The following is a 26,144-nucleotide window of genomic DNA, read 5'->3' on the forward strand; positions in this document are numbered from 1 at the left end:
AATTTTTAAAAAAATATCTAAATGTGTGTTCCTAGAATTTTAGAACTACATTTTTCTCTTTAATATTTAGTTTTCTTGAAACTGTTATTAGTCTGTTCCGAATAACACTATTCATTACAACTCAAAATTAATAATAATGTGCAGCTTATTAAGGTGTTCATTTTGTCACTATTGCTCCAACTTCCAGAGATACTTGCTATTTAAGAACATAGAAATGATCTAATTGAGAGGGATAGAAAACACAGAGGAGTGTATTATATACCAATCAAGCTTTCACTGGCTTTAAAAGCAGGGCTTTTTTTTTTTTTTTTTTTCTTTTCTGTTTAGGGCCACACCTGCATGTGAAGGTTCCCAGGTTAGGGGTCTAATCAGAGCTGCAGCGGCTGCCCTATACCACAGCTCAAGGCAACGTAGAATCCCTAACCCACTATGTGAAGCCAGGTATCAAACCTACATCATTATGGATACTAGCGGGGTTTGTTTCTGCTGAGCCACAATAAAGAACTCCAAAGCAGGGTTTTTTTTTTTTTTTTTTTTTTTTAATGAAAATTAAAGGCTCAGCAATTTTTCTAGCCACAACACCATCATCTGTGTTATTCTGAACTGGCACTAGTAAATTATGCATTTTTTAAAGAAAAGCAGTTTTTGAAAGAAACTTTAAGTTCTTTATAAGGCTTGGAGATGGATGGAATAAATTCAAAAAGAAGAAGGAGGAAAGCTTTCGTAGGAAGGAAGGAAAGAAGGAGGGAGGGAAGGAGGCAAGGGAGGAAAGAAGGGGAAAAGAGAAAAAAGGAAAAGGTGAATCTAGGTGCGGAAACAAGGTAATGAGGTTATAAAGTGCAGGCTATTGTGATGGAAATTCCAGGACCAACAGAGAAGGCAGATGTGGGCACATCCCATCTGCCCAGCAGCTGATCAGACTTTCCATCAGCAAAGGAAGACTGTTCCCAAGTCAGTGTTTGATATTCATGCTCAATTACTTTAACATTGGCATGTTTCTCTTCATTCCCCCCAGTCTCACTTCTCATTAACTCCATGCCTCAACCTTGTTGGGATGGAAAGCCCTCAGCTTTGCTTACAATGCAGAGTTTTAGAAATCCATAGATATTAATCATAATTTGGAGAGGCAGGGACAACAGCAGACTCAGAAACCAGTTGAAGATCTGGCCAGATGTGACTTTTCTCCCCCTCTCTTGAATGCTGCTGGCTTGCCAGGACTGTGAGTGTCAGTCTGACAGTTCTTATGGAGGGTGAGGAAATAGCAGGAGCTAATGGGAAGCCAGCTTTTTGTTTCTGAATGGCTCAGGGATAAAGGAAGAATTTGAGTTAATACTTTTTGATGAATTTCTCTTACGTTTCCTGATTCACTTTTGATTTTAACCTCAAAAGCTAATTTTATGTTTCTTAAGGTTTAGTTTTTAAAGTAGGATGAACTGAATCGTCTAATTTCTACATTGCATAGTTCTAAATTGAAAAAAAAAAATCCAGTTTTTTTCATGTAACTCACCACTTTTGAACTCTTTGGATCAGTTTGTAAAAGGCACCGGTGATGTCTTGTATAAATAATGTCCCCTGTAGAGCACATGGTGAATGTTTGGCTGCAGTTTTAATGGTGATGGTAATGACAACAAGTTAATGCAGCGTTACATACCATTCATATGAGCCATTATCTCCAATTTAAGCCGTCTTTTAAGTTGCTCTGTTACAAGTGAAAGGAGGTTATTTCCACTTTCAAATACACTTTTTCCCCATCTTCCCTGAGCTGGAACTGAGGCTGTATTGAAAAAAGTAAGATAAGGGGGAAATTTAAAATGCTTAAGTTTTATTAAAATCATAAAGTGGATTTATAGCCAACATTTATTTATATGACTTTGCTCCCCACTACAGATATATCTTGGACTTACAAGAAAAATCTAGGTTTATATGACTCTATACAACTTTAGAATGGTTTGCCTGCTTAATTTGTGAAAACCTCTAAAATATAAAGTAGTGGATTTGTCAGCTTTTAAACAGAATATACCGAAATTCTTGCCATTTGTATTAGGTCATTGTTACTATGTAACAAATTGTCCTAAAATTTAGCAGCTTAAAGCAGCAAACTATTCTCACACAACCTATCTGTGTAAGGAATATGAGAGTCAATTAACTGGGTGGTTCTGACCCAAGGTTTCTCATCAGCCTGCTTTTTCTCTCTTCTCAGGGCTACATGGGGGCTACATAAATCTCTTTCAAGATTACTTATGTGGTTGTTGGTCAGTCTCACTGGCTGTTACTTCTCACTAGCTTTTTTAAAAAAAATTTTTGAATTTTTTAAATTAAAAAAAATATTTTTTGTCTTTTTAGGGCTACACCTTCGGCATATGGAGGTTCCCAGACTAGGGGTCTAATTGGAGCTACAGCCGCCAGCCTACACCAGAGCCACAGCAATGCCAGATCCGAGCCATGTCTGCGACCTATACCACAGCTCACGGGTAACGCCGGATCCTTAACCCACTGAGAGAGGCCGGGGATCGAACCTGCAACCCCATGGTTTCTAGTCGGATTCAGTTCTGCTGCGCTATGACGGGAACTCCCTCACTAGCTTTTGGTTGGAGGCATCAGTTCCTTGCCATTGGGATGTTCACAGGATGGCAGCCTGCTTTCCAGGGAAAGAGAGAGAGGAAAGAAAACATGCATGCAGGAGAGCCAGCTCCAGACAGAAATAATGGTCCTTTGTATGATCTAATTTCGTCACTGATATACCATCTTACTGAATCTTCTTCCACATGTTATTAGTCACACAGACCAACCTTGGTACAGTATAGGACCAGGCTACATATAGGTGGCCAGCATTGATAGCCTTGTGGATACTTGCCACCAAACCATCTGACTTGGTTCTGATAAAACTTGAGTGTTAGGCAGTGAGAAAGATGTTTTAATTTGGTCAGAATGCATTCTTGGTCTTTAAGTAGTAATATGTAAGAGGAAAGAAGAAACCAGAAATGGCCATTAGCAGTTTCTCTTTGATTAGGTCTTTCTATGCATAACCTGCTTCGATTCCATACCAATCACCTAATCATTAGTCTTTATAGCCCTTAAATATTTACTCGTGTGGATTTTGTACTGGAAGGGGACAACCTCTGCTCTACCACTTAATTCCATGTGGTCCACAGGGTAAGAACCAAGCTATATAATTTATATCTTATATTAGTTAACATGTAGTGATTTGTGTTTTCCCATGCATGCCGAAGCTCCATGTAACCTACTTTTGATATTAAACATATAGATACAATAAACATTGATTATACATACTGATGATCCAACTGATGATATATACCGATGTACAATGCTATTTCCCTGAATCATATGGTGTGCCATTCTTAATTTAGTCCATAAAGCCTCTTTTTTTTAGATAGCTGTAAAATCGGTGATTCCCCCTTTGCCCATTTGTCTTAGTTCTTCTCTGCCTGGTTCACTAATATTAACTCAGAATGAGGAATGTCTCTCAAAGATTTTCCCCTTGATGTTTTATTTTATATTTTTTACTTTCTGAGTCAGTCAGTGCTTCCTTAATCCAAGGCTAAAATCACCTATTTCAGTCCTTTTAATTATTCCATCAATCATGCCTACATGTGTTTCAGTTTCCTGAGACCTTTTGATGAAACTGTAATATCTCATGTAACTTCTGATATTCTTTCATTGCTATATAGTCTGTGGGGATTTTACTGGATATAGGAAAAGGGTTTTAAAGCATGTGTCTTTACTGCTTAGGAGGGTAAGGAACTAGTTACACTATTTAACTAATGCCTTAAAAGTCAAAGAAAAACAAATTTTACCATTAATGAAGATGCATATGATAGAAGATAGCAATGTGTTGTAAGTATAATGATAAAAATGTAAAATATTTAAAATATAATAAAAATTAAACAATGCTATTTAGCCGAAGTTTATGTTGTGGAAACTGGGGCCCATAAAGCTTAAATGATGTAAGGAAAATGGTAAAGCTAGTCAGAGACAGCTCTTGGATCAATGTCCATATTTTCTCTTAAAAGAATTTTGGCGAGTTCCCGTCATGGCATGGCAGAAATGAATCCAGCTAGGAACCATGAGGTTGAGGGTTGGAACCCTGGCCTGGCTCAGTGCGTTAAGGATCCGGTGTTGCTGTGAGCTGTGGTGTAGGTCGCAGACATGGCTCGGATCTGGCGTTGCTGTGGCTGTGGTATAGAACGACAGCTACAGGTCCGAATGGATCCCTAGCCTGGGACCCTCCTTATGCCATGGGTGTGGCCCTAAAAAGACAAAAAGTAAAAATAAAAAAATAAAAGAAAAATGAAAAGAATTTTGTTAAATCTTGGACTTATTTGCTATTACCACTTTTCAGCAGATTACATCTTCGATCCATTGGACAAGGTAGTTACTCCTTGTATAAGGTATTGAGCATTGCTGGGAATGAATGGCAGAATCACCAGCAATGTGAGAGTGTCAGTGTGATAACCAAACACCCTCCCTTCACATTTAAATTATGTTTCTCCCTTTCATCCCCAATTCTGGAGTGGCAAGCATTGGGCCAGACCAAGAATGACCAAACAAACTGTAGATTATTAACATACACAAAAGCCATAGAACATGGAAGTGAGCCAGGACAGAACATCGAAGAACTTGTGTTGCTTTTGAGAACTATGAGATGCTATAAATGTTATATCCAATAACAGAAAATTGCCCATAATTTTACATCTCATCATAGTGGCTGTGTTTTACTTTTAGGAGACTGAGGATTTGGGTTTGAATATGTTTTTTGCCCTGTCAGAATAATGGGAAATGGGCTTTTGGTTGACATTTGAGTAGAAAGTCTGATTTTTCTTAAATTGACTACTGATGTTAAGCAGAAAATGATTGTGGCTCAGTTCTAATTTAAAGACGAAGACATTGATTTTCAAATAGCGCAGGCAAGAGGTATGGGTAAGTATACTACTTAGAGATGTCATCGCTAAGTCTTGGCTATTAGTAGTGTTTTTTTAGTTTTTAAGTTTTTATAAATAATGAAGTGATAATGTTTTCATGAACTAGCTATGTAAATTATTTTTGAGTTGTTAGCTTGCTGAATGGAAGTCGTACCAAAGCATACAAGATTAAATCATTTTGTAAAACACTGGCTTTCTCATATACTTTGTAATAATGAATTTTTAAAAAATGTTATTTGCATGAATGACCTCTAAAAGTGAAACTGGACAGGGCCCTATGGGGCTCCTGGGCGCAAAAGCCTTTCTGTGTCTCCCATTTCTTGCTCTTAGGAAATAGGCCTCATTCAGCCTCCTTGACCTTCCCTGAGTTCCCAAGAACAGATTCAGACAGTTGTTGATCAGGGAAGGGAGGAACATTCATCAACAATAGTACAGCTTTGAGGCAGGATCCTGGTTCCCTCTCAAAAAATACACATAATAATATAGGCATTTTATACACTTAACAGAAAAGTTGTATTCCTTATGCTTCTTTTAGAAAGGAATACTTTAAAATTGAACAGCTTGGAGTCCTTCCTTATCCTTCTCCCTGACTTAATTGCACCTAGACCCGATCACCGGTAAGCTAAGATTAAGCACCCTGAGCACAATTGCCTGTGGGTTAAAGATTATTAGCATGATGTTTTTCAGGAACTTCCCTGGTTTGTTCTAATCTCTGATCAATATGCCCTTTTTGCAAGTAACTGTTACTCTAAGCAATGACCCAGAAGACCACCATTGTGAACTTACCCAGATCTCCTGAATCCAGCTTTGATGAGTAGGATTCCCCCAAAAGAAAGAAGAATGGATGTTTGTCCCAATCCTGACTTCTATCTGAAAACCTGTTTTTCTTCTTTTTACTGTAAAACTCCTTGCCATTCTTTCTAAGGGGGGCGGGAACACAGTCTTTAAGGCATTAGCCTGCTGTGACACAACTCTGCTTGGCAAAACAATAAAGCTATGTTTTTCTCCTTTACCCAAAACTCTGTCTCTGAGTTTCAATTCGGCACTAGCAGACAGAGGGCCAAATTTCGGCAACAGAGGTGCTATAAAGAAGATTTTAATGTAAAGGGGTAATATTTTATGTTGCAAAATTGTCTACTTAAGAGCTTTTTAATAACTATCCCCAGTAACATCGATTTTTAAAAGATTTGTAATTTCTGTAAGCTTACAAGTGATGAACCTAGATTTGATTCAGTTATCAAAATCAATTATGATTTCCTTTCGAGTTTGACAAGGCCTTGCTTCAATTCTGTATAAATTTAACAGAAAATTCACTGACATTTTTAGTCTTCATGAATCTGATTATTTTGTACTTTTAGCTGTGTCTCTTCCTCAGTTCTGCCCAGCCATATGACAACAACTTTTAGATATGGCAGAATTAACTAATTTAGAGAAAATGGCAAACTGGACTGTGAGAAATTGTATAACATCAGCAAGTTTGACTATTATGCCAAGCAGAGGAACTGTGTAGGTATATAAAGCTCATCTCCACTTATTGGTATATTTTTTAAAATAAAACAACAAAATAAATCAAAATCCCCTGAGTATAGCAAATTCTTAGGCTTAAGCAGGAAGACTAATTAACATATGCTGAGCTATAAAGGCTTTGTTAAGAGAATTACAGACAGGCAGTTTCCCTTGACAGCTGAGTGACAGGTTCTTTACTTTATACTCTCAAAACTGGTTGGCTTACCCTTATTAGCATCTCAGTAGGGGAATGATGAGACAGGCAGGGGACACTACCGGAAACTGTCTCTTGAATGCACCTTAATTCTTATGCTTTCCTCAATCATAGTCCTTTCAGATTGTCTCTATTTTTCAAAGGCTGTTTTGTCTGAATTTGTTTAAATACTTAAGGTATTTAAAAAGGGGGAATCCAGGTCCTTTATATTTTTGAGAACTCTCAAGCAGCTAACATGTGACTCCTGGGCTCTGCCTGCCTCTTCTCTCACTCTCTAATCTCTGGGGCCACTCAGACTGTTTCTCTTCCCTCATTCATTTGACTCACGGAACTCCCTACTCATCCATCCTGCTCCCTCACTATCCTCTTGGGTATCCCCACCTATTGCTATTGGGTTTTCCTTCCTTTGTTCATTTCTTGCAGAGCCTGATCTAAACAGTTTTATCATAATTTTCCTCCTTATCCCTTGTTAATACGTGATTTGCAACCCGAAGCCTTGGTCATTTGTTCTGGGATCCCTAGTAAGTTCTCGTGAAAATTTATATGATGCAGATGTCTAATCCTTCTTTTACATACTTGGTATAAAAAAATTTACACCAAGTGCCACAGGATACTTGGTATAACAAAGATTTCCATGATCAAGAGTTTGTGAAGGAGTTCCCATTGTGGCTCAGCAGTAACGAACCTGAGTAGTATCCATGAGGACACGGGTTCGATTCCTGCCCTCGCTCAGTGGGTTAAGGATCCAGCATTACAGTGAACTGTGGTGTAGGTCACAGAGGTGTCTCAGATCTGTCATGGCTGTGGCTGTGGCATAGGTTGGCAGCTATAGCTCTGATTCAACCCCTATCCTGAGAACTTACATATGCTTCAGGTGATTCCCTAAAAAGACAAAAAAAAAAAAGTGAAATTTGATATTCTTTAGGTCTCTCTTAGAAATGCACTATGCACAGTATCATTTAAAGTAAGTCTGCTGAAATTTTAAATTTGTTTACCTTAGTACTTCTCAAATGAGACCACTGAAAACCTACCCTTTATCCATTAACATTTAATGTAATATTTTGGTTTCAAAAATATATTTAGATGCTTATAAGTTTGTTCTACTGTTTCTCTACTTTTAAAACTTGATAAGAGAAAATAATCAATACAACCTCGAAAATAACAATAGCCCACAATTAAAGAGCTTACAATATGCTACTTTCATATGCACTTTCATTTATAAACTTATTCAATCCTTGCAACAAACTTTATTAGGTTAGAACTGTTACCTGCATTTTACAGGTTAATATGGAAGCCTGCCTAAGCTCGCACAGCTAGGAAACGGTTGAAGTGGGATCTGAACAGGCATTCGGCCCTCAGAACCCATGCTCTTTTCTAGCCATTTCACCATAATCCTCTGGTTGGAAGAGGGGGGTTTCCTCAAAGAAAATGAGGACCAGGTGAGGAAATCCTGCATTCTCCTTTGTTTTGTGAGTGTTCAGTTTTCCTTTCCTATTTCTACTTAGTTCTCATTATTGAGCAACAATACCAAGCCACCTTCAGTGCTTCTGTTCCTTCCTCACCAACATCCCGGCTTTCCTAGGAAGACTTGGCAGAGTGCCCCAGGGGAGACTAATTCTATCCTTGGCATACTTGTAGTGGGTGTGAAGGAGAGGCACCTGGATGAAGAACAGGTCTCTGGGTCTTGATGCTCACAGGAATATTGTCAAATAGAAGTTTACTCAAGCATCCAAATAGAGGAAGAATCTCCCTAGCTGCTTGTTTTCAGGGTCCCTAAGATCATCTTCAAGTTTTATAGTTCCCTAGAGGACTTGTAAGACTCGGCACAGAGTCATATGCACAGCTAGGATTTATTACAGCAGGAGGCTGGAAAGCAGAATCAGCAAAGGGAGAAGGCACCTGGGGGAAAATTCTGGTGACATGAGTTGCCAGTTCCAAGAGTCCTTTCCTGATGGAGTCACATAGGGTGTGCTTAATCATATGGTAACAGATGTGAAGTCTTGTCACCAGGGAAGCTCATTTGAGACACAGTGTCCAAAATCTTACTGGGGGCATCCATGTGTAAGCCCCCACACCCTCCACATAGCATATATCAAAATTCTGGACTCCCAGAAGGTTAAAAAAAAAAGGAGATGTTCAGCATAAACCACACTGTACAAATAATTTAGGCACAGTGGGCCACTGTTGGGGACAGCTGTTTATTAGCTTGGGGAACTGTCTACCATTTGAATTCTCAGGTAGAGAATTAAAGATAGCATTCTCAAGCTTGCTGGGTTAAATCTTTTGGGCACCCTCTTCCACTGGGAATGCTGGCTCTGCTTCTAGGAAGAAAGCCATCATTTACGACCTTGTGCTGTTTTAAAATGACTTTTGATTCCTCTTAATAGGAGTGGTGACTTTCTTGTTTGAAATGCTTAAAGTTTTCATTCAATGCCATGTTGAAAGGAAAAGTTATTTTACAACATCCAGGGCAGTGAAGATTTCACCAGATTAGAATGTCTCTTTATGTTTGGAATTGAATGGAGAATTGCTACAAGGTTAAATTACATTTATTCATTTCTTTTATACACCATCTAGAAAATCCAAAAGAGAACACTGCATTATATTAGGCAACCTGTTACTTAGAGGTTTTGTTTTTTTTTTTTTAAAGAATTTAATCATGTGACATTCTTGCTGATGAAATTGTTACTTGCTGGCTGTCATTTGATAATTTTAAAAAACTTTTTAGTTTGAAAAGTAGACCTGTTTTTAGAAGTCTGGTAAATAAAACTGAAGTAGCAATCTACCACAGTATGCTTTATATAATAAAGATGAAAGTGGAAAATTGTTACTTTGTGATTACATCTCTACAGGGTAAAAAGACAATTTTGATACCTGTGTCAAGGAACGTAGATCATTTAGATTTCAATTTGCTTTATGTAACTACTCCCCTTCTTAGCAAATTTGAGAAAAGTTTGGGCTAATTTTAGATCTCTGTCTTTGATTATTCAGAGTATAAGTCATTTTTCTTTATGCCTGCTGAGCTTTTAATCTGGCAAGCAGTTTCTTATTACAGAGTTCTCGTCAATTCAATTTAATGAAAGATTATGGATCCTCATTAGTAAAAATGGTACTAATAAGTTCATTTTGGGGGAGGACTCTTGAGTGTACCTCTCAGAATATTTTTGAGTGTTTGTCATGCTTACGTATAAGAAGAAAGGCTGCTTCAGCAATGAATAGAGGAAAATAAAAGTGTGAGGAAGCTAGAATTTTAAGACCCAATAAAGTTCTTTTTATTGTTGATTATTTTGAAAAAACATATCTACTTGTGATGGTATGATAAACTATATTTCATGTTTTCAGAGCCAGCTTGAAAAATGATTGTTGATATCTTCTTGCTGTCTTTTCTTTACCCTTGACTGATACCTATTTCCCTTCCCAGAAGTGTCTGTTTCTTCATACTGTCCTTTAGCTCTTTCATTCTCAATTGGATAAACCACTTCCAGTCCCAGCCCTGCTTCACCTCTAAAATTACATTTTCCTTTTCTCTCAAATGAAAGTCATCTTTCCCTTAATGAAATATCCGTTTGCTATTTAGAAGCAAGTACAGCAAGCAAATAAAGTCACAGTAAGAAATGAATGATGAATTATTTTTCATACTGTTACTTATATTTTAAAAGAAGAAGCTCTTCACCTCCTGTACTACTGGTAGAAATATTCATTTTTACAGCCTTCCTGGAAAGCACTCTGGCCAGGTCTATCTAGAGTCATAAAAAAATGTTCTTATAGTTTTCCTAATAATTGCACTCCTAGAATTCAACTCTTAGAAAATAATCAGAAATAAACACTTATACACAGAAATTTTCAGCAGAATGATAGGTTTAATAGGGAAAAAATTGAACTGCATCATAAATATAATGATAAATACAGTGACAATGTAAGGAGTTGGGGAAATAGAAAAAGGCAGGAAGAGGGAAGCTAAATGTCTGTGGGTGCTCTGAAGCTCCAACCCCTGGGCTATGGTAGAAGCAGCCTGGAATCAGGCAGGGGTTCATATCTGCCTAAAACTAGAGAATTTTCAGGATTTAAAATGGGGTAAAACCAACTAAGTAAAGGTTTAGTATAAACTACAAAGGCATTTTTCTGTTTAAACCTCCCAAAATACCCAAAGTTCAACAACCCCAGATCCAAGCCATGTCTGCGACCTATACCACAGCTCACAGCAATGCCAGATCCTTAACACACTGAGAGAGGCCAGGCATCAAACCTGTCTCCTCAAAGATACTAGTCGGGTTCATTACCTCTGAGCCACAGTGGGAACTTCCTAGTTATTATTGATTTAGTGAGGAAGGCTGTTTATTATCAATAGATCACAACTTTAGGATTCTAATTTGAAGATACTTCTGAGGTTATCTGATTTTTCAGAGAATTATATATTAGAAAAAAATCTTAATTTATGAAAAGCAGTTTAGATTTTGTAACTCTACATGCATATTTTATTTAATTATGCTGGGTGAGAGGCTATATGCCCATCACTCCAAATAAATTTTCAGAATTGTAATGAATAGTACCTAGGAGGGAATAACACTTGTGAATTCTTAATCTTATAAATGCAGTCTATAAAGTTACAGTAGTTGTCTCAGAGTCCTATAAAATTTTTGCAGGATAATTTGCCCAAGTCCTTTCTTGTCCTAAATAGATGGGCACTAGTGACTTCACCTAAAATAAATAAGCTAATAGCAAGTTTGGGGATGCCTTCGTTAGATGGGCACTAGTGACTTCACCTAAAATGAATAAGCTAATAATAAGCTAATAGCAAATTTGGGGATGCCTTCATTAGATTTGCTTCTTGTTTTAATGAGGCCAAGTCTCTCTCTAGATACAGTGCATGAAATAACAATTGGTATGTTTTATAGTTTTTTCCAAAGGATTTGTTTCCTTTCCTATTAGGGGATTTTAAAGGTGTCAGCATGGTATAACCTGATTGGTGTTATGTGTGTTAAATGTAAAAACTCATTAACCTACATTAGTTAAGGTATTGGCAAATGGTAAATTAAATAATCTAGAATGGCAGCCTAATGGCTTTTGTATTGATTTTTTAAAATTGGGTTGATTATTGACACTCATTGTCTTTTAATAATTTCTTACAAGTTGTCAGTAAATTCAAAAATATTTTTAGAAGCCTTTGCACAAGGTTCAGTATTTGCTTACTCTAGTAATCTCTGATGTGAGGCACTGTGACTGTAGCATCTGATGCTTCTAGAAATTCTTTGGAAGTGCTGAGCTGAGTGTTTCTCTGGGTTTATCGCTGTGCCCAGTACTTTCTGGGCACTGTCACCGGACATCTGGACAGCAGATTTAGTTTACATATTAGTTCCATGACAGATGAGGGCTGTGAGGCTCAGGCAGATTTCTTTCAAGGCCTGAAAAATTTCCCTCATATTAAGTTCCTTATACATGTATAGAGTTTGGTGGTTAAAAATCACCATTTGTAGGTCTAGAATAAGATTGGTTGATGAACTCAACCCATAAGTCAAATCTGGTCTGCTGTCTGTTTTTGTAGAGCTGGTAACCTAAGAATGGTTTTCATAGTATCAAATGGTTAGAAAAAATCAAAAGAGGAAAACCATTTCATGACACATGAAAATTATGTGAAATTCAGATTTCAGTTCTATTGGAACATAGCCATTCCCATTTATGTATTATTTTTTGTTCCTAGATGCTTTCATGATGCTAGGACAGAGCTGAGTAGTTGAGACAGAGGCCTTATGGCTTGCAGTATATGAAAGAGTAACATTTGACCTCTTATAGAAGAACTTTGCTAATCCTTGGTCTAGAATGATAATTTATCTCAGGCTCTTATAAGTGACTTTATTCATTATTGAGTGCTTCCTACTTGCCATGTACCTGAGATGGGTTCTTGTACTGTGAATGCAGAAGTGAACAAAGGGATGTAGTGAGTCCTTCATGGAGCTTACAGTTTAAAGGTTATTTTGATTTTTAAGTAGTAAGTTAGATTAATAAATTTACATAATAATACACTCATTTGTGGGGTTTTTTGGTTTGTTTGTTTGTTTTGCTTTTTAGGGCTGCACCCATAGCATTTGGAGGTTCCCAGGCTAGGGACTGAATCAGAGTTACAGCTGCTGGCCTATACCACAGCCACAGTAACACAGGATCCAAGCTGTGTCTGCAACCTATAGTACAGCTCACGGCAGTGCCAGATTCTTAATCCACCGAGTGAGGCCAGAGATCAAACCCGAAACCTCATGGCTACCAGTCGGATTCGTTTCCACTGCGCCACAATGGGAACTCACCATCATTTGTTAAATGATAAAATATTTAGATACTCATAAGGTAGTAGTGATTTTAATAAAATCATTTGTAAAATCATTTGGTTAATCTAAGCATTTACCATAATCCTTATTTGAGCCTTTTTTCTTTTTACAATATGTGTTGGTATACCACACTGAACCTAAACCTGTCTTTTTTTTTTTTTGCATTTAAGGGCCACAACCACGGCATATGGAAGTTCCCAGGCTAGGGGTTGAAATGGAGCTAAATCTGCTGGCCTACACCACACCCACAGGAATGTGGGATCCCACTGTATCTGCAACCTACACCACAGCTCATGGCAACTCCTTAACCCACTGAGCAAGGCCAGGGATTGAACCCATATCCTCATGAATAATAGTTGGGTTTGTTTCTGCTGAGCCACGACAGGAACTCTAAACCCATCCTGTTTTAGGTGTCTTGTGCTTTTATTGTTATTAGGATAATAAATTGCAAGCTGTATTTTTGTGTTTACATAGTTTTATATGCTGGCGGTATTGAAAATTAACTAGAACTATTTCCATTCCAGAGCATGTTCTGAAAACTGTTTATTGCTAAATTTTTATAAAGTTTCTGGTATCAGATTGTTTCCTTAACATTTGTCTTTCTATTATGAAAAAAATTATGAGTCATTCAAAAACACTGTAATTTATGTAGTACTTTATACTGTTGCATTTGTATTTCACTTTCCCTGATTGGATGTTAACTTTATTAATGTATTATTACATTTTAATTTATGTAATTGCATATGAAGTATTAATATTTGTCACCCTTTTAAGAAGCTGTATTGATCATGCCCTAAAACAAAATTATCTAATTTCCTAATGGCAGCAGAGAGCATAATACCTGAAAATATAACATTGATGTTGCTTTTAGTCTCATAAGGAGATAAATGGTTTTAAATCTTTTCATCATTTGTCTGTCTATCCATCAAACTTACTTTTTTTGGGCAGGTGGTGGAGGCATGTCTACGACCTGTGGAACTTCCCGGGCCAGGGATCAAACCCGCACCACAGCAGTGTCACAGCAGTAACAATGCTGGATCCCTAACCACTGGGCCATGAGGGAACGTCTTTCCTTTAAACTTGTATTGATTGCTTGGTAAGTGTTGGAATTGTCCTAGTAACTGAAATGCGGAAGTCAGTTTCCAGGGAATGAGATTCCGTCGACTTTGGTTAATTTCCTCCATGAGTACATTGTGTCATATGTAAAGTACTGCTGCTATCTTTTTTAGGTTGATTTGCTTCTTTTCAATCTTCAGACTCTTCAGATCTAATAAAGTATCAAGTTAAACTAGGATTAATTTACTTATTGGTAACTTTCTACATCTCTCTGTACCTTTAATACTTGCTTTAAAATTTTGTTTTCCTAAGCCTTAGGGCATCTATCATTTTAATATGAATTCATAATATATCATTGATCATTGTGAATTACTTCAGTTTACTCTTACATATTTTCTATTGTGGTACAATTCTTAACATTGTAAGATTTTGTTCTTCATTTACACCTTTACTGAGGAAAAGCTAATACAATCATTGATTTTTAAATTTTTTTTCTGGGTAGGTATCTCTTGCTGCAGTGTATTGCAGTTGGCTCTATGTTGGAAAATGTATCTTAGCCCCAAAGTCATAATGGGATTTTGTAGTTCATATACATGTATCTATTAGGAAGCTAATATTGGAAACTGTTTCTTAGAAAGTGATATTTTTTAAATTGGACAAATCTCGAGTTCCTATTGTGGCTCAGTGGGTTTAGGACCTGATGTCTCTGTGAGGATACGGGTTTGATCCCTGGCCTCATTCAGTGGGTTAAGGATCTGGTGTTGCTGCAAGCTGTGGTGCAGGTCATAGATGGGGCTCAGATCCAGTGTTGCTGTGACTGTGGCCAAGGCTGGCAGCTGAAGCTCCAGTTTGACCCCCAGCTCGGGAACTTCCATATGCTGCAGGTGCAGCCATAAAAAGAAAATAAGTAAATGAATTGGCCACATCTCATATCTTTAAATCTTCTGGGTCCATAGATAGTAAATGTGAAGGTTCATTTGGTTTCTTTTAAACATCAAGTCCAGTAAAATTCTTCACTGTTCCCAGTGTTTGTAAGTCTAGGAAATTGAATCTTATTCTATATTATCAATAACTATAAATAGATATAAGAATAGCACGTCTACATTTTTCCTTGTTTGCAGGAGCTTTGATAGTCTCTCATCTTTAGTTTTATATTTATCCTTTTCTAGCTCTTATTATGTTACCATGAGACCTAGAAAACCGTGAGAAAACATCTTTACTTCACCAAAGGTCTGTTGCACTTGGCCAAAGTTCTGTTGCAGTATTGCACTTTGGTCAATACTTTTTTTTTTGCAGGTTTCCTTTCTAGGTGTTGAAAACTGCCCTGCGAAGGCCTTTGGAACTGTTTCTATTCCCAGTGAATTCATTCTCAGTCTGTGATGAGATTAGGATCATTTAAACTGGTGAAAATTCTAAGAAGCTGTGGATGGCTGATAAATGCCTCAGTTAGACTTTCTAGTTCTTGGTTTAGATGCTGCCTGAATTTTTCAGTGCTGGTACTCTGTCTCCATGTCCTGATTTAAGCTTTTTCTGTGTGTCCACCTTAAATTGAAGTGAAGTAAGATATTATTCAAGAAGCCTTGCTTATAGTTCAAGTTCCATTTTTTTTTTTTTTAATTTTTGGTAATGTCATTCTCTGGAGCCAGCCTTAGAGCTGTCATAATGTTATATGACTTTGTTCTATCAGATATCTCCAAATTTGTTCCTACTTTGTGGGAGTAAAGAAATTGGATTTCTAGATGTAACTTGTTGCTAATTACAATTTAACCCTCCAGTTGTTATCAAGTCAATTAAACCTTTTTTACTTTCTTAATCTATAAATATTATAGTGGATTAGATAGATTATTTCTTGGATTCTCTTTAGCTATAATTTCTCCTATGGATCTGTGTTTATTCTGTAAAAAAAAAAAAAACTGTGAAGGAGGTGATGATGTATTAGTCATCTTGCATTGCTATTTCTCTTTGCCCTTGTAATTATTTCTTTTTGTTGGAGTAGCTGTTTCTACTATCAGTACTTAAAAGAGGGAGATAATTTCTCTTAGTAGTATATGCTATATTTAGCAATAAGATGCTGCACTGTCCTATCCCTTTGCCAGCATACATTTTTATTTCTCAGGAATATTATTTATTGAACATTTACCATGTAGCAGACTGTGTGGCTGGGCACTAGAAACAGGAATGAGTAAAACATAATTCCTGTCCTCAAGGAACTTTCAGTATAGTGTTTTTTGGTTTGGTAACAATATAATGTCCTCAGTCCTGATAATGTCCCCGTATGCTCTGGCATATTCTTGTATCTTCATTCTGAGGAGTGTTAGCCTAAGATGAATCAACTTCTTTATTTCCTTGCTTGGGCATGGTAGTAAATTTCAGTGTTCTTTTAGGGTCAGGAAAGTGTATGTCAATGATCTTGTAAAGATGACATATATCTTTTAGGGCATCACATATTTCTGAATGATAAGAACTTAATTTTTTCATTGGTCACTATATTGTAGGACAGTCATAAATGAATGAAGCACAGGTTGAGTGTGACACATTTAAAGAGGCCTTGAAGTTAAAGAAGAACCTTTAAATCTACCGAGAGTGGTTCTTGAAATAATTTAAGAGGCAGTATGGGTGTTTTGTATCCTTGAAAACTCTTTGAATGGCAACTTTATATACTAGATTATAGTTAACTTTGCCTTACTCAGCTGTTTGTCAGAGACCTCGCATTGTTTTATTCCTGAATTAAGAAGTCTGAAGTACCATCATCCTCTGGTTTTTCATACCTTTGCTTCTGTAAGACATTGGAGGAAAAGGTATCATTTTAAAAATATTGTTCCTGGAGCCATCTCAGTTCGCTAGTGCCAACAAGCTGGCATTTTTGTAGCATCATGCTTACAAATATATTTCAGTGTTTTTCAGCAGGTTGTACAGCTTATCTGTTGTTATAAGTCACTTGATTATGTCCAAAAGATAATCCAAAAAGACATATTTATACATGCATAACTCTTCCTGCTTCTTTTTACATGGGGAACCAAAAAAGATTGCTATAAAGGGATTTTATAAGACAGCTAACTTGATTGTACTTAAAATGTAGTTTATCATTAGCACAATATTAGTTTTTCCATTTGTGTAAATAAATTTAGGAGGTCTGCTCAAAGACATTCAAAGTCTTTTAGAAATAGTTTCATTTTAATTTCAGGTATTTCACTGTGAATTGATTTTATTATACTTGTGCCTGAGTCCTTAATCTTGAATGTCATCACAGCAGTGATTTTTTAAAAGACCATTAATGTAGTCTAATCTGTACTTTTTGGGGTAAAATGATTGTCATAATCAGATCATTATTATGATAGTCTAACATCTTTCCTGAGGTGTCCTGTTATGTGAAATTAAAAAAATATAATGATAATGATTCTAATGATCAAGGTATAATACAGGCCTAACAGGATATGTCTACTGATTCATTCTCTTTATAGCTCTTGATCTTGTTCATAGCCTGACATCATTACTTATTCCAGCTTTTTTATCTTATTTAACACAGGGATGTGAATTTATTTCAACTCCTGATCAAGACCATACTGACTTTACCAAGTGCCTTGAAGTGCTCCAAAAGAAGCTAGAAGAAAAAGACCTACAGGTAAAATAGGCACCTATTTGGTGGTTAAGGGTCTTACACCAAAGATGTGAAATACCCTGCTTTTACTCATCTGAAATCTTTACTTGCTTTCATGCTGATTAGTTGGATTCCCTTGTCAGGTTTTTTCAGTATATTGAATAAATCTGTATGTAGTTGCCCAAACTGTGTGCATTTAAATCAGAGGTCACAGATTCTGGTACTTTATAGTGGTGCAGTCCCCAAAGGGATGAAGGGGACTTTCTAAAAAGCAGTCAAAACTTTCAGCTAATTCTCAGGGAATAGCTGCTTTCCATCTCAGGTTGGTTGTTATGCAGAGGTAGGGGGTGTGTGTGTGTGTGTGTGTGTGTGTGTGTGTGTGTATGCATGTATTTTATGTGTGTGTATATAGCCTGTAGACAGGACAAACAAATGTGACCTAGATTTGGCCATCATTGCAAACTCTTAGTCAACAAATAAAATAGTATCAACTTTTTTTTTTAAAATCAAAGAAGAATCTGCTGCTTTGCAAGTCTGTGCTCTACAAGGTGTTAATGATTTTCGCCTAGCATCCAAGTGTTTAATCACATCAGTTAGCTAAGGCACACATTTGTAATTTACTCTATATTTTTGATACTTATTGAAATAGTATGTAAACTTTTAAAAATCTGTTTAGTGAAGATCAACAGAATTAAACCTGAAGCATTGAATGACAATTGACCATTGTTTTCCTGGGAAGGGGAGGAAGGTAAGCCTAGGCACAAGATGAAATGTGTCATTTCAAACTAAGAGAAGTAGGCCCGTTATAGGGGTTTTCACAGGACAAGTAACAGGAGGTTTGTTTTACCCTTTGCTCAGTAATCCAGTGAAATAGCTCAGGCAGATCTCCTATCTTGCCTCTTTCTTTGTCGTGGCTCTGCTATGTAGACTTTATCTTCAGTCTGGTTTCCTTGACTGTCTCCAGTGGATGTCTGAAGCAACTTTTTTATGCCTTCCCATCAAGAGGGATTAACAGGCAAGGGAATCACTTCCTAGTATCATGAGACTTAAGTCCTGAGATCTCTCCATTGGTTTTGGCAAAGCATTGCAAACTCTTTGAGAGTAACCTGATTATCTTGGATGGGAGCAGGGAATGGGGTCCATTCACATGATCATACGGTCACGGGTAATACACGTGGCAGGATGGCACAGGCGTTGAAGAAGCAACCCTAACTTCTTTCCTTATAGAAGTTCATGAACAATTTATTCTAGCATATATTTATTAACTTGAGGCAGTAGATCCTTTTCTCTCTTTGAAGAAAAGCCTTGTTAACTATCAAAATTAGAAAACTCACTGGGAAAATTCAACAATAGTAATGGAGTGAACATTTCTTATCTCTGTTGTAGCTTAAACTTTCCCAAATGTGCTGTTTCCAGCAATCAGTTATTGTATTTATATATTTATTTGTTTAACAAAAATGGAAAACAACCTATTGAATTATCTGCTTCATCCAGACATAGCTGATGTTGAGTTTGTTAGGAAAAAAAAAATGTAAATCTTGATGACTGCTTCAATTTTCCTAGTATTTCCACTGAAAATATTCAAACCTGGGAATGAAATTTGAAGTTATGTGAGTTTCATTCATTGTATCTCATTGATAGTATCTGTAACACAGTATTCACTCATTGAATCTCATGACAGATAATCATACCTCAAACTCAACAAGACTAAAATCCAGAGAGAGCCTCAAAATGGGGGAGAAGAGGGTGATTAGGTGTATGTGATATGTGAAACAAGCTGGACAGAATCTTTGCCTGTCCAGTAGGGAGGTCTGAAGCAAGAAGAGTACCTGTCCTGGTCTCTGGGCATGGGTATGGGTTGGAAAAAGCTTTTTCCACACTTAGAACAAGTTGAAGAGAAGACAAGTTTATTGAGGCAAGAAACACTCTTGACACAGCAAGCAGACTTCCTGCTGATCAGGGAGAGCCAACCTTGAGTGCATGGTTGTGTATGTTTTTATAGCTCAGGGAGACAGGAGAGGTCTTGTGATATATCCACTATCCACTAACCTGCTGATTGGTTGAGGCAAGAGCGGTCTTACCTACACTTGCAGGTTAGTTGGGAACAGATAAGGGCACTATATGGGTGGGGTGAGAAGTGAGTCACATACCTTTCCTAGGTGGGGGCAGGAAGGAGTAGGCCAGGTTGCTCAGGATGGGGGAGGGGCATTATAATGAGATGGGCAGATGATGATAAGGATCTGGTAACAGAGGCTTTGAGTTCAATCTCCTTGGAGAGGCCTTGAAGTCCCATAGTACCTATGAAAGGACTCCTGCATGGGGCAGAAAGAGCCAGACCCTCCTGCTCCCCCATTGCCTAGTCAGAGGCCAGAGGCTGACAGGAAGAGTGTGGCATGGTGGCATGCTCTGCTGTGTGATGAGGGGGTTGCCCCTGGCCTGTGATAGCTGCCATCCTTACAGGCCACTGAGGAGGTCTTTCTGGGGAGAATGGGAACGGGGCAACTCCATGCTTGGCATGCTTTGAGTCTAGCACATTCTCCAACCTCAACTTGTGCCCCATTTTGTTCTCATTCCTAAACTATGCCAGATTCTCTCCTACCCTTTGCCTCAAGGTGTTTTTGCACGTTGCCCCCTCTGCCTAGAATTTTTTGAATATGTGTTATATTTTCCTTGGCCTAGACTACCACGGCAGAGCATGGCTGACATCCTCAAAAAGGACCTTCCTCCCCCATGGCTCTGGGCTAGGCTCTGCCTCTCTCTTTCCTCCTTTAAGATACTCTGAACACTTTTTATAATTGTGTTATTTCTAATTTTTTGCTTGAGATTTTTTCCCAGGTTGACTGTGCAGCCCCCAAAACTAGGATTAGGTCCGTCTTATTCATGATTGAACAGCAACACTTTGCCCATAAGAGATGCTTGGTGAACACTGGGCCTGAGTCAGCCACTGTGGGGAACACAGAAGAGAGCAGGACATGACACAGTGATGGGAGAGGCTTTTTTTTATGAGGTGGGGAGCAAGGAACAAATAGGACTGAGATGGCAAAGGGGAGAAGATGTTGGACTAGTACCATGGTGCACAGAGAGAATGGCTAATACCTCAGTGAACCTAACAATAGATGGTTTAAAGAGCTTTTTTTTTTTTTTTAATGTCTTTTCAGGGCCTTACCCATGGCATATGGAAGTTCCCAGGCTAGGGGTCCAATCAGAGCTATAGCTGCCAGCCTACATTACAGCCACGGCAAAGTGAGATCTGAGCCATGTCTGTGACCTATTCGACAGCTCACATTAGTGCTGGATCCTTAACCAGATACTAGTTGGGTCCATTACTGCTAAGCAACAATGGGAACTCCTAAAGAACTTTTAGACAGAGAATGGTGTGATTACTTTGGTGTTATAAGAGGCATGGTTAGATCAACCAAAGGCTACTTACTCACAATGAAAACCATCCGAGGTAGCTATCATTCAGACTCAGACAGGTGGTTTGATTGTTAAATCTGATGAAGTGGAATATTTGTGAGCTTCTACCTGACTTTATGTTGGGAGCATAGCACAGTCTTTGATGTAATATAATAGCAATAGAAAAGTAGTAGTAGAGAGAGTAGAAAGGAAAATCATAAAAGGGTCCCTTCCACATATTTTCTACCCCCCCAATGAGATCATATTAGGGCTTTTAAAATTTTCTTCCTAAAAATACACATAAATTCTATCAGAAAATCCTTTATACTTCTCTACCTAATAACTCCTAAAAATTTTTATGCATTTCTGGTTTCCCACTTGCTAAGTTACCAATATGAATTGGTAATCAAAGCCTCCATATTTCATCATGAGATCTTATTGGCATATACTTTATTAATTACAATTTAAATGAATTAAAGCAGTATTTAATATGTTAAGGAACCATACTATATAGCATACTAGAACTTTATAGAATTTGGATTAAGGTCTGTCCTTATCCTAAAGGAGTTTACTATCTAGAACATGAGATTAATTGTAAAAGAAAAGATTTCTCAAAATTATCTCATGTATTATTTGTTTATCTATTTTAAACCTGCTCATCCTCCATTCTTATTCCTCTGCAAAAGGGTTCTCTGATAGGTGACTTTAATGCTTTGCTTTTATGTTGCCACATTGTTTTTCTGTAACTGAGTCATGAATAATACATTATCAGGATGCCATCTAATATGACTGACTCTTCGAAGAACACATAGATTTTCTGATGCTGTTATATACATTTGAGATCTAAACCCTGGAATTCAGTGGAGAACATTAAGAGCTATTGCTCTGAGTTTCAAAAAAATGTAAGATGTACATTGTTTAGGTTGAAGCCAAAAGTCTAGATTATAAGGCCCTAAGAATAATAAGTCTCCTAAAATACAGATTAGGTTATTTCCTATTATTATATGGCAATAGCCTCAGTTACATAAGTTTCTGATATTTTAAACAGATTTTTTTTTTCAAGGGCCTTACTCATGGCATATAGATGTTCCCAGGCTAGGGGTCGAATCAGAGCTGTAGCTGCCAGTCTATGTCACAGCTACAGCCCGCAGGATCTGAACCATGTCTGAGACCTACACTGTAGCTCATGGCAATCCCGGATCCTTAACCTACTGAGCAAGGCCAGGGATCGAACCTACGACCTCATGGATATTAGTCACATTCGTTACTGCTGAGCCACAACAGGAACTCCTAAACAGATTTTTATATTGGACAAAATTTGGGCAGAAAAGTTGCTATTAATTTCAAATTATGTATTGGTAGATTTAAACTCATACTAGTTTTATTTGCTAAAACCTCAATATGTTTTAGCCCATTTATACCACATTATTTTTGTAAGCAATTTTTTAATCAAATGGTGCAAGATGCAGAATAAGTATTATGTAAATAAGTGAATGCCTAAATTTGATACACACACACACACACACACACACACACACAATTATTAATGACTGCAAATAAAATTCCGTGTTAAGGCTGTAAGATTGACCATTAACCCAAGAGGGCAGAGTAGAAAGACCTTAGGTTCACCTCCTCTCAGAAGCACATCCAAATCCCAACTATTCTTAGAACAACTATCAATGAAAAAGATTGGCACCTACCAGAAAAGATCTTAAACAACTAAAGCTGTAAAGAAGGAAGCACAATGAGATGAGTAGGAGGGGCAGAATCATGAGAGTCAGGACTCATCCCCCAGGTGGGTGACCCACAAACAGGAGAATAATCACAACTGCAGAGGTTCTTCCCAAGGAGCAAGGGTTATGAGCCCACATCAGGGTCCTCCAGCCTGGGGGTCCTGTGTCAGGAACCTGAGCCCCTAGGATTTGGGGCTTCGAAGGCCAGTGGGGCTAACTTTCAGGAGACCAAGAGAGCTGTGGGGAGATGGAGGCTCCATTCTTAAGGAACCCAGGGCAGAAGTAGTCATTTGAAAGGCGTTTGGGTCAGACCTACCTGAAGATCTTGGAGAGTTTTTAGACTCTTTCTATCTACTAATCCTCAGTAGTGGACACGATTGTTTCATAATGGACCCATGACTTTTTATGACCATACTAAATATCCATTGCTGCTTTGAAAATCAAATATAAGACTGACTGTATCTGATTGGGCTGATTACTTATTGGTATAATAAGATTTAATCTCTCAGGTTACAGAAAGAACTATGTTAATACTCTAAGAAGTAACTTCCAAAGTACTATGGTGTCTTCAGTGTAGTCTGCTCTGATAAGCTGATATCTATGGCAAGATTCCAATGTCATCTAAAGCAAAATGTAATAAATTTGTTGTACATGTAAAAATGTATTCTGGAAAGGAATAAATACTAACTTTACACTAGAGTAGCCTAGCAGATACCACTCTAATCAAGGAATCAAAATTAACATCATCAGTGATAATTCATGTTAATAGCACATGCCCCTGTCTCTAGGTACAGAGTGAGAAAGGCACTTGAGATGTTCTTCCTAAAACATATAATCTTAGTTTAATCTTTGAAAAAAATTAGAGGAAGCCAAATTGAAGGTCATTCTACAAAATACCTGAATACTATTTTTTAATGTGATGAAAGACAAGGCAAGATTGAGAAATGGTCACAGAGCAGAGGCGATGAAAGAGACATGAGAACTAAATGCAGTGTCACATTCTTACTTGTATCCTGAAGTGGAAAAACTGGTGAAATGTGAATAACGTCAAGTTTAGTTAATAGTGGTACCCCGGTGTCAGTCTTATAAGATGTTGACATTAGTGGGGACTGGGTAAAGGGTACACTCCCTGAACCATCTTCACAACTTTTTACTAAATCTTGAGTTATTTCAAAAGAAAAAAGTTTACTTGATGAAAACACTTTCTTTGTATCAAATGTGCTGTAACTATAGATTCCTGTCATCTCTCTGTGCTGTGACTCCTAATAATATAGAATAAAATGGCAAGTACTTCAGTCAAAGTAATTTTTTGTGGATGTTCTCAACTTTAAAGTGTTTCCTCAGAAAGTTTCACAGTGTGAGTCTCTGTGGCATGTTGGCAGCAACTGTACGTGAAAACGATGCCTGCCTGAAAATCTGAGCTAGAAATTGGTTGGTATCTAAACCCTGTGACCAGCCAGATCCTCTCCGCCTTCCAAGTTTTTCAAGGGACCCAGGGATGGTAGGACGCAATCAAAGAGACAATTTTATCAGGACTGATTTTAAAAGGAGTAACCCTGTCGATTCTGCATTCCCTCCTGACCTGTCAAACCCCTGTGGTCTCCATCACCACCTCATTTTCTCCCTGGCTCTTCTTATATTGATGTTCTGTCATACCTGCCTTTGACTTTTACCTTGTTTCTCTGGGTTTCAGTTATCATTCTCTGCCATTAACTCTAACTTATACCTCACATCCTGAACTCCAGAGCTTTATTTCCAACCACTAACGGGAAGGCCAGAGGAACCTCATTTCAGTGTAAACCAAAATTCATCATCTTTCTTACAAAATCTCATTTTCTCTTTCTTTATTTTCTGCCTCACTCAATGGCGCTGCCATCCATCCACCTGGCAGAAACTGGAGAGTAACTTTATATTTTACTCTCCTTGTACCATCCCTCACTGGTTGGTCACAGTTCCTTCAATTCTACAGAGATCTCCTGTGCCCACTTGGTTCTTTCCATTCTCGCTGCTACTTCTTTAATTCACGCCTTTATCATTTCTCACCCTGGCTATTTTATTAGTCTTCTTTTTGCTCCCTTCACTCCATTCTCTTACTACAGTTTATATCCTCTCTCTTAAATGGATATCTGCTTTAAATCTTTCCTTTTATCCCAGTTATTCAAATAAATCCTTTCCAATCAATAAATATATTTCCAATAACATCAAAGCAGATTCCAAAGGACGTCCTGGCCAACCACAGCCAGCACATAACCTCTGTGAAAGAATCGTCTTAGGAGCATTGTCTACTAATTCTCCCAGAACATGTGTCCAGATTCTTCACATTCTTTGTTGTCTGTAATTGTAAGAGTGCATATGCTTATTATGCAAAGGATTAGTCACCAACACATTGTAATTAGAAGTTAGGTGCTCAAATGTTTAGGGTAGGCTCACATTCTTTTAGTTGCATGACTGCAGAAAGCTATTTAAGTTCTTTAAGACCAGCTCTCTCATTTGTAAAGTCAGAGTAGTAATAATCTACATGTACCAGCGAGTTATGAGGCAAAACACTTACTGCAGTGCCTGCCACATATAAAGTCCTTCATAAAAATATGATACAGCAGTGGTGGTATTAATAGTTATGTATTGTTGTGCACCTTAGCTCTTGTGATCTTCCAATATATTTTATAGAATATATTGTATTTTGTTTTATATAAAGTATTTGTATATTTATAGAATATATTTTATCATATAAAAATAGAATATAAAATTGAATTTTGTAAATATATTTGATAAAATATTTTATATCTAATATAATTCTGCTTAGTTTTAGAAACTTTTATATATAATGTAGTTATACATAGCTATATTTCTTTTATATATTTAATACATGTGTTAGTATATTTAATGTATTTATTTTATAAAAATAAATAAGATATATGTTATAAAATATTTTGATCTTACAGTAAATTTCATGGAATAGCATGATGTTAGAATTAGACAATATTTTCTAAGAATTTCTTAAATTGGTTCAAGTTTATAGCCCAGGTTCATGGGTTCCTCATTTCCTTTTTTTAAATAATGAAAACGTGGGTTTTTTTTAATTTAGGTATAATCGACACACAACAGTATTAATTTCAGGTGTACAACATGATTCAACATTTGTATAAATTGTGGAATGATGACCACTATAAGTCTAGTTAACATCCTAACATTGTTTCTTTTGGACATATTCTAATTTTACAAGATTTCTCTTGATATCAGAAACTTGAATTAAACAGGGTGCTCCTTGCATGTTGAAATGTTTCCTAGGGGAGGTCTTCAATGTCCTTGTTCCCAGCGAACCAGTGAGAATGGGACCTGTATGTTTAGTGACAAGAGTCCAGAGCAGGCAAGTTTGATAGCCCG

General features: G+C 37.3%; 1 protein-coding gene across 1 annotated transcript in view; it reads left to right on the plus strand.

The window, feature by feature from the left end:
• Nucleotides 1-26,144, plus strand: part of TPK1 (thiamin pyrophosphokinase 1) — a 380,863-nt gene that overhangs the window by 189,505 nt on the left and 165,214 nt on the right. The window contains exon 6 of the mRNA XM_047752062.1: nt 17,560-17,655. Coding sequence (XP_047608018.1) covers nt 17,560-17,655 — 96 coding nt within the window. The remainder of the gene's footprint in view (nt 1-17,559; nt 17,656-26,144) is intronic.

Source organism: Phacochoerus africanus, chromosome 11, assembly GCF_016906955.1.
Source record: "Phacochoerus africanus isolate WHEZ1 chromosome 11, ROS_Pafr_v1, whole genome shotgun sequence".
NCBI lineage: Eukaryota > Metazoa > Chordata > Mammalia > Artiodactyla > Suidae > Phacochoerus > Phacochoerus africanus.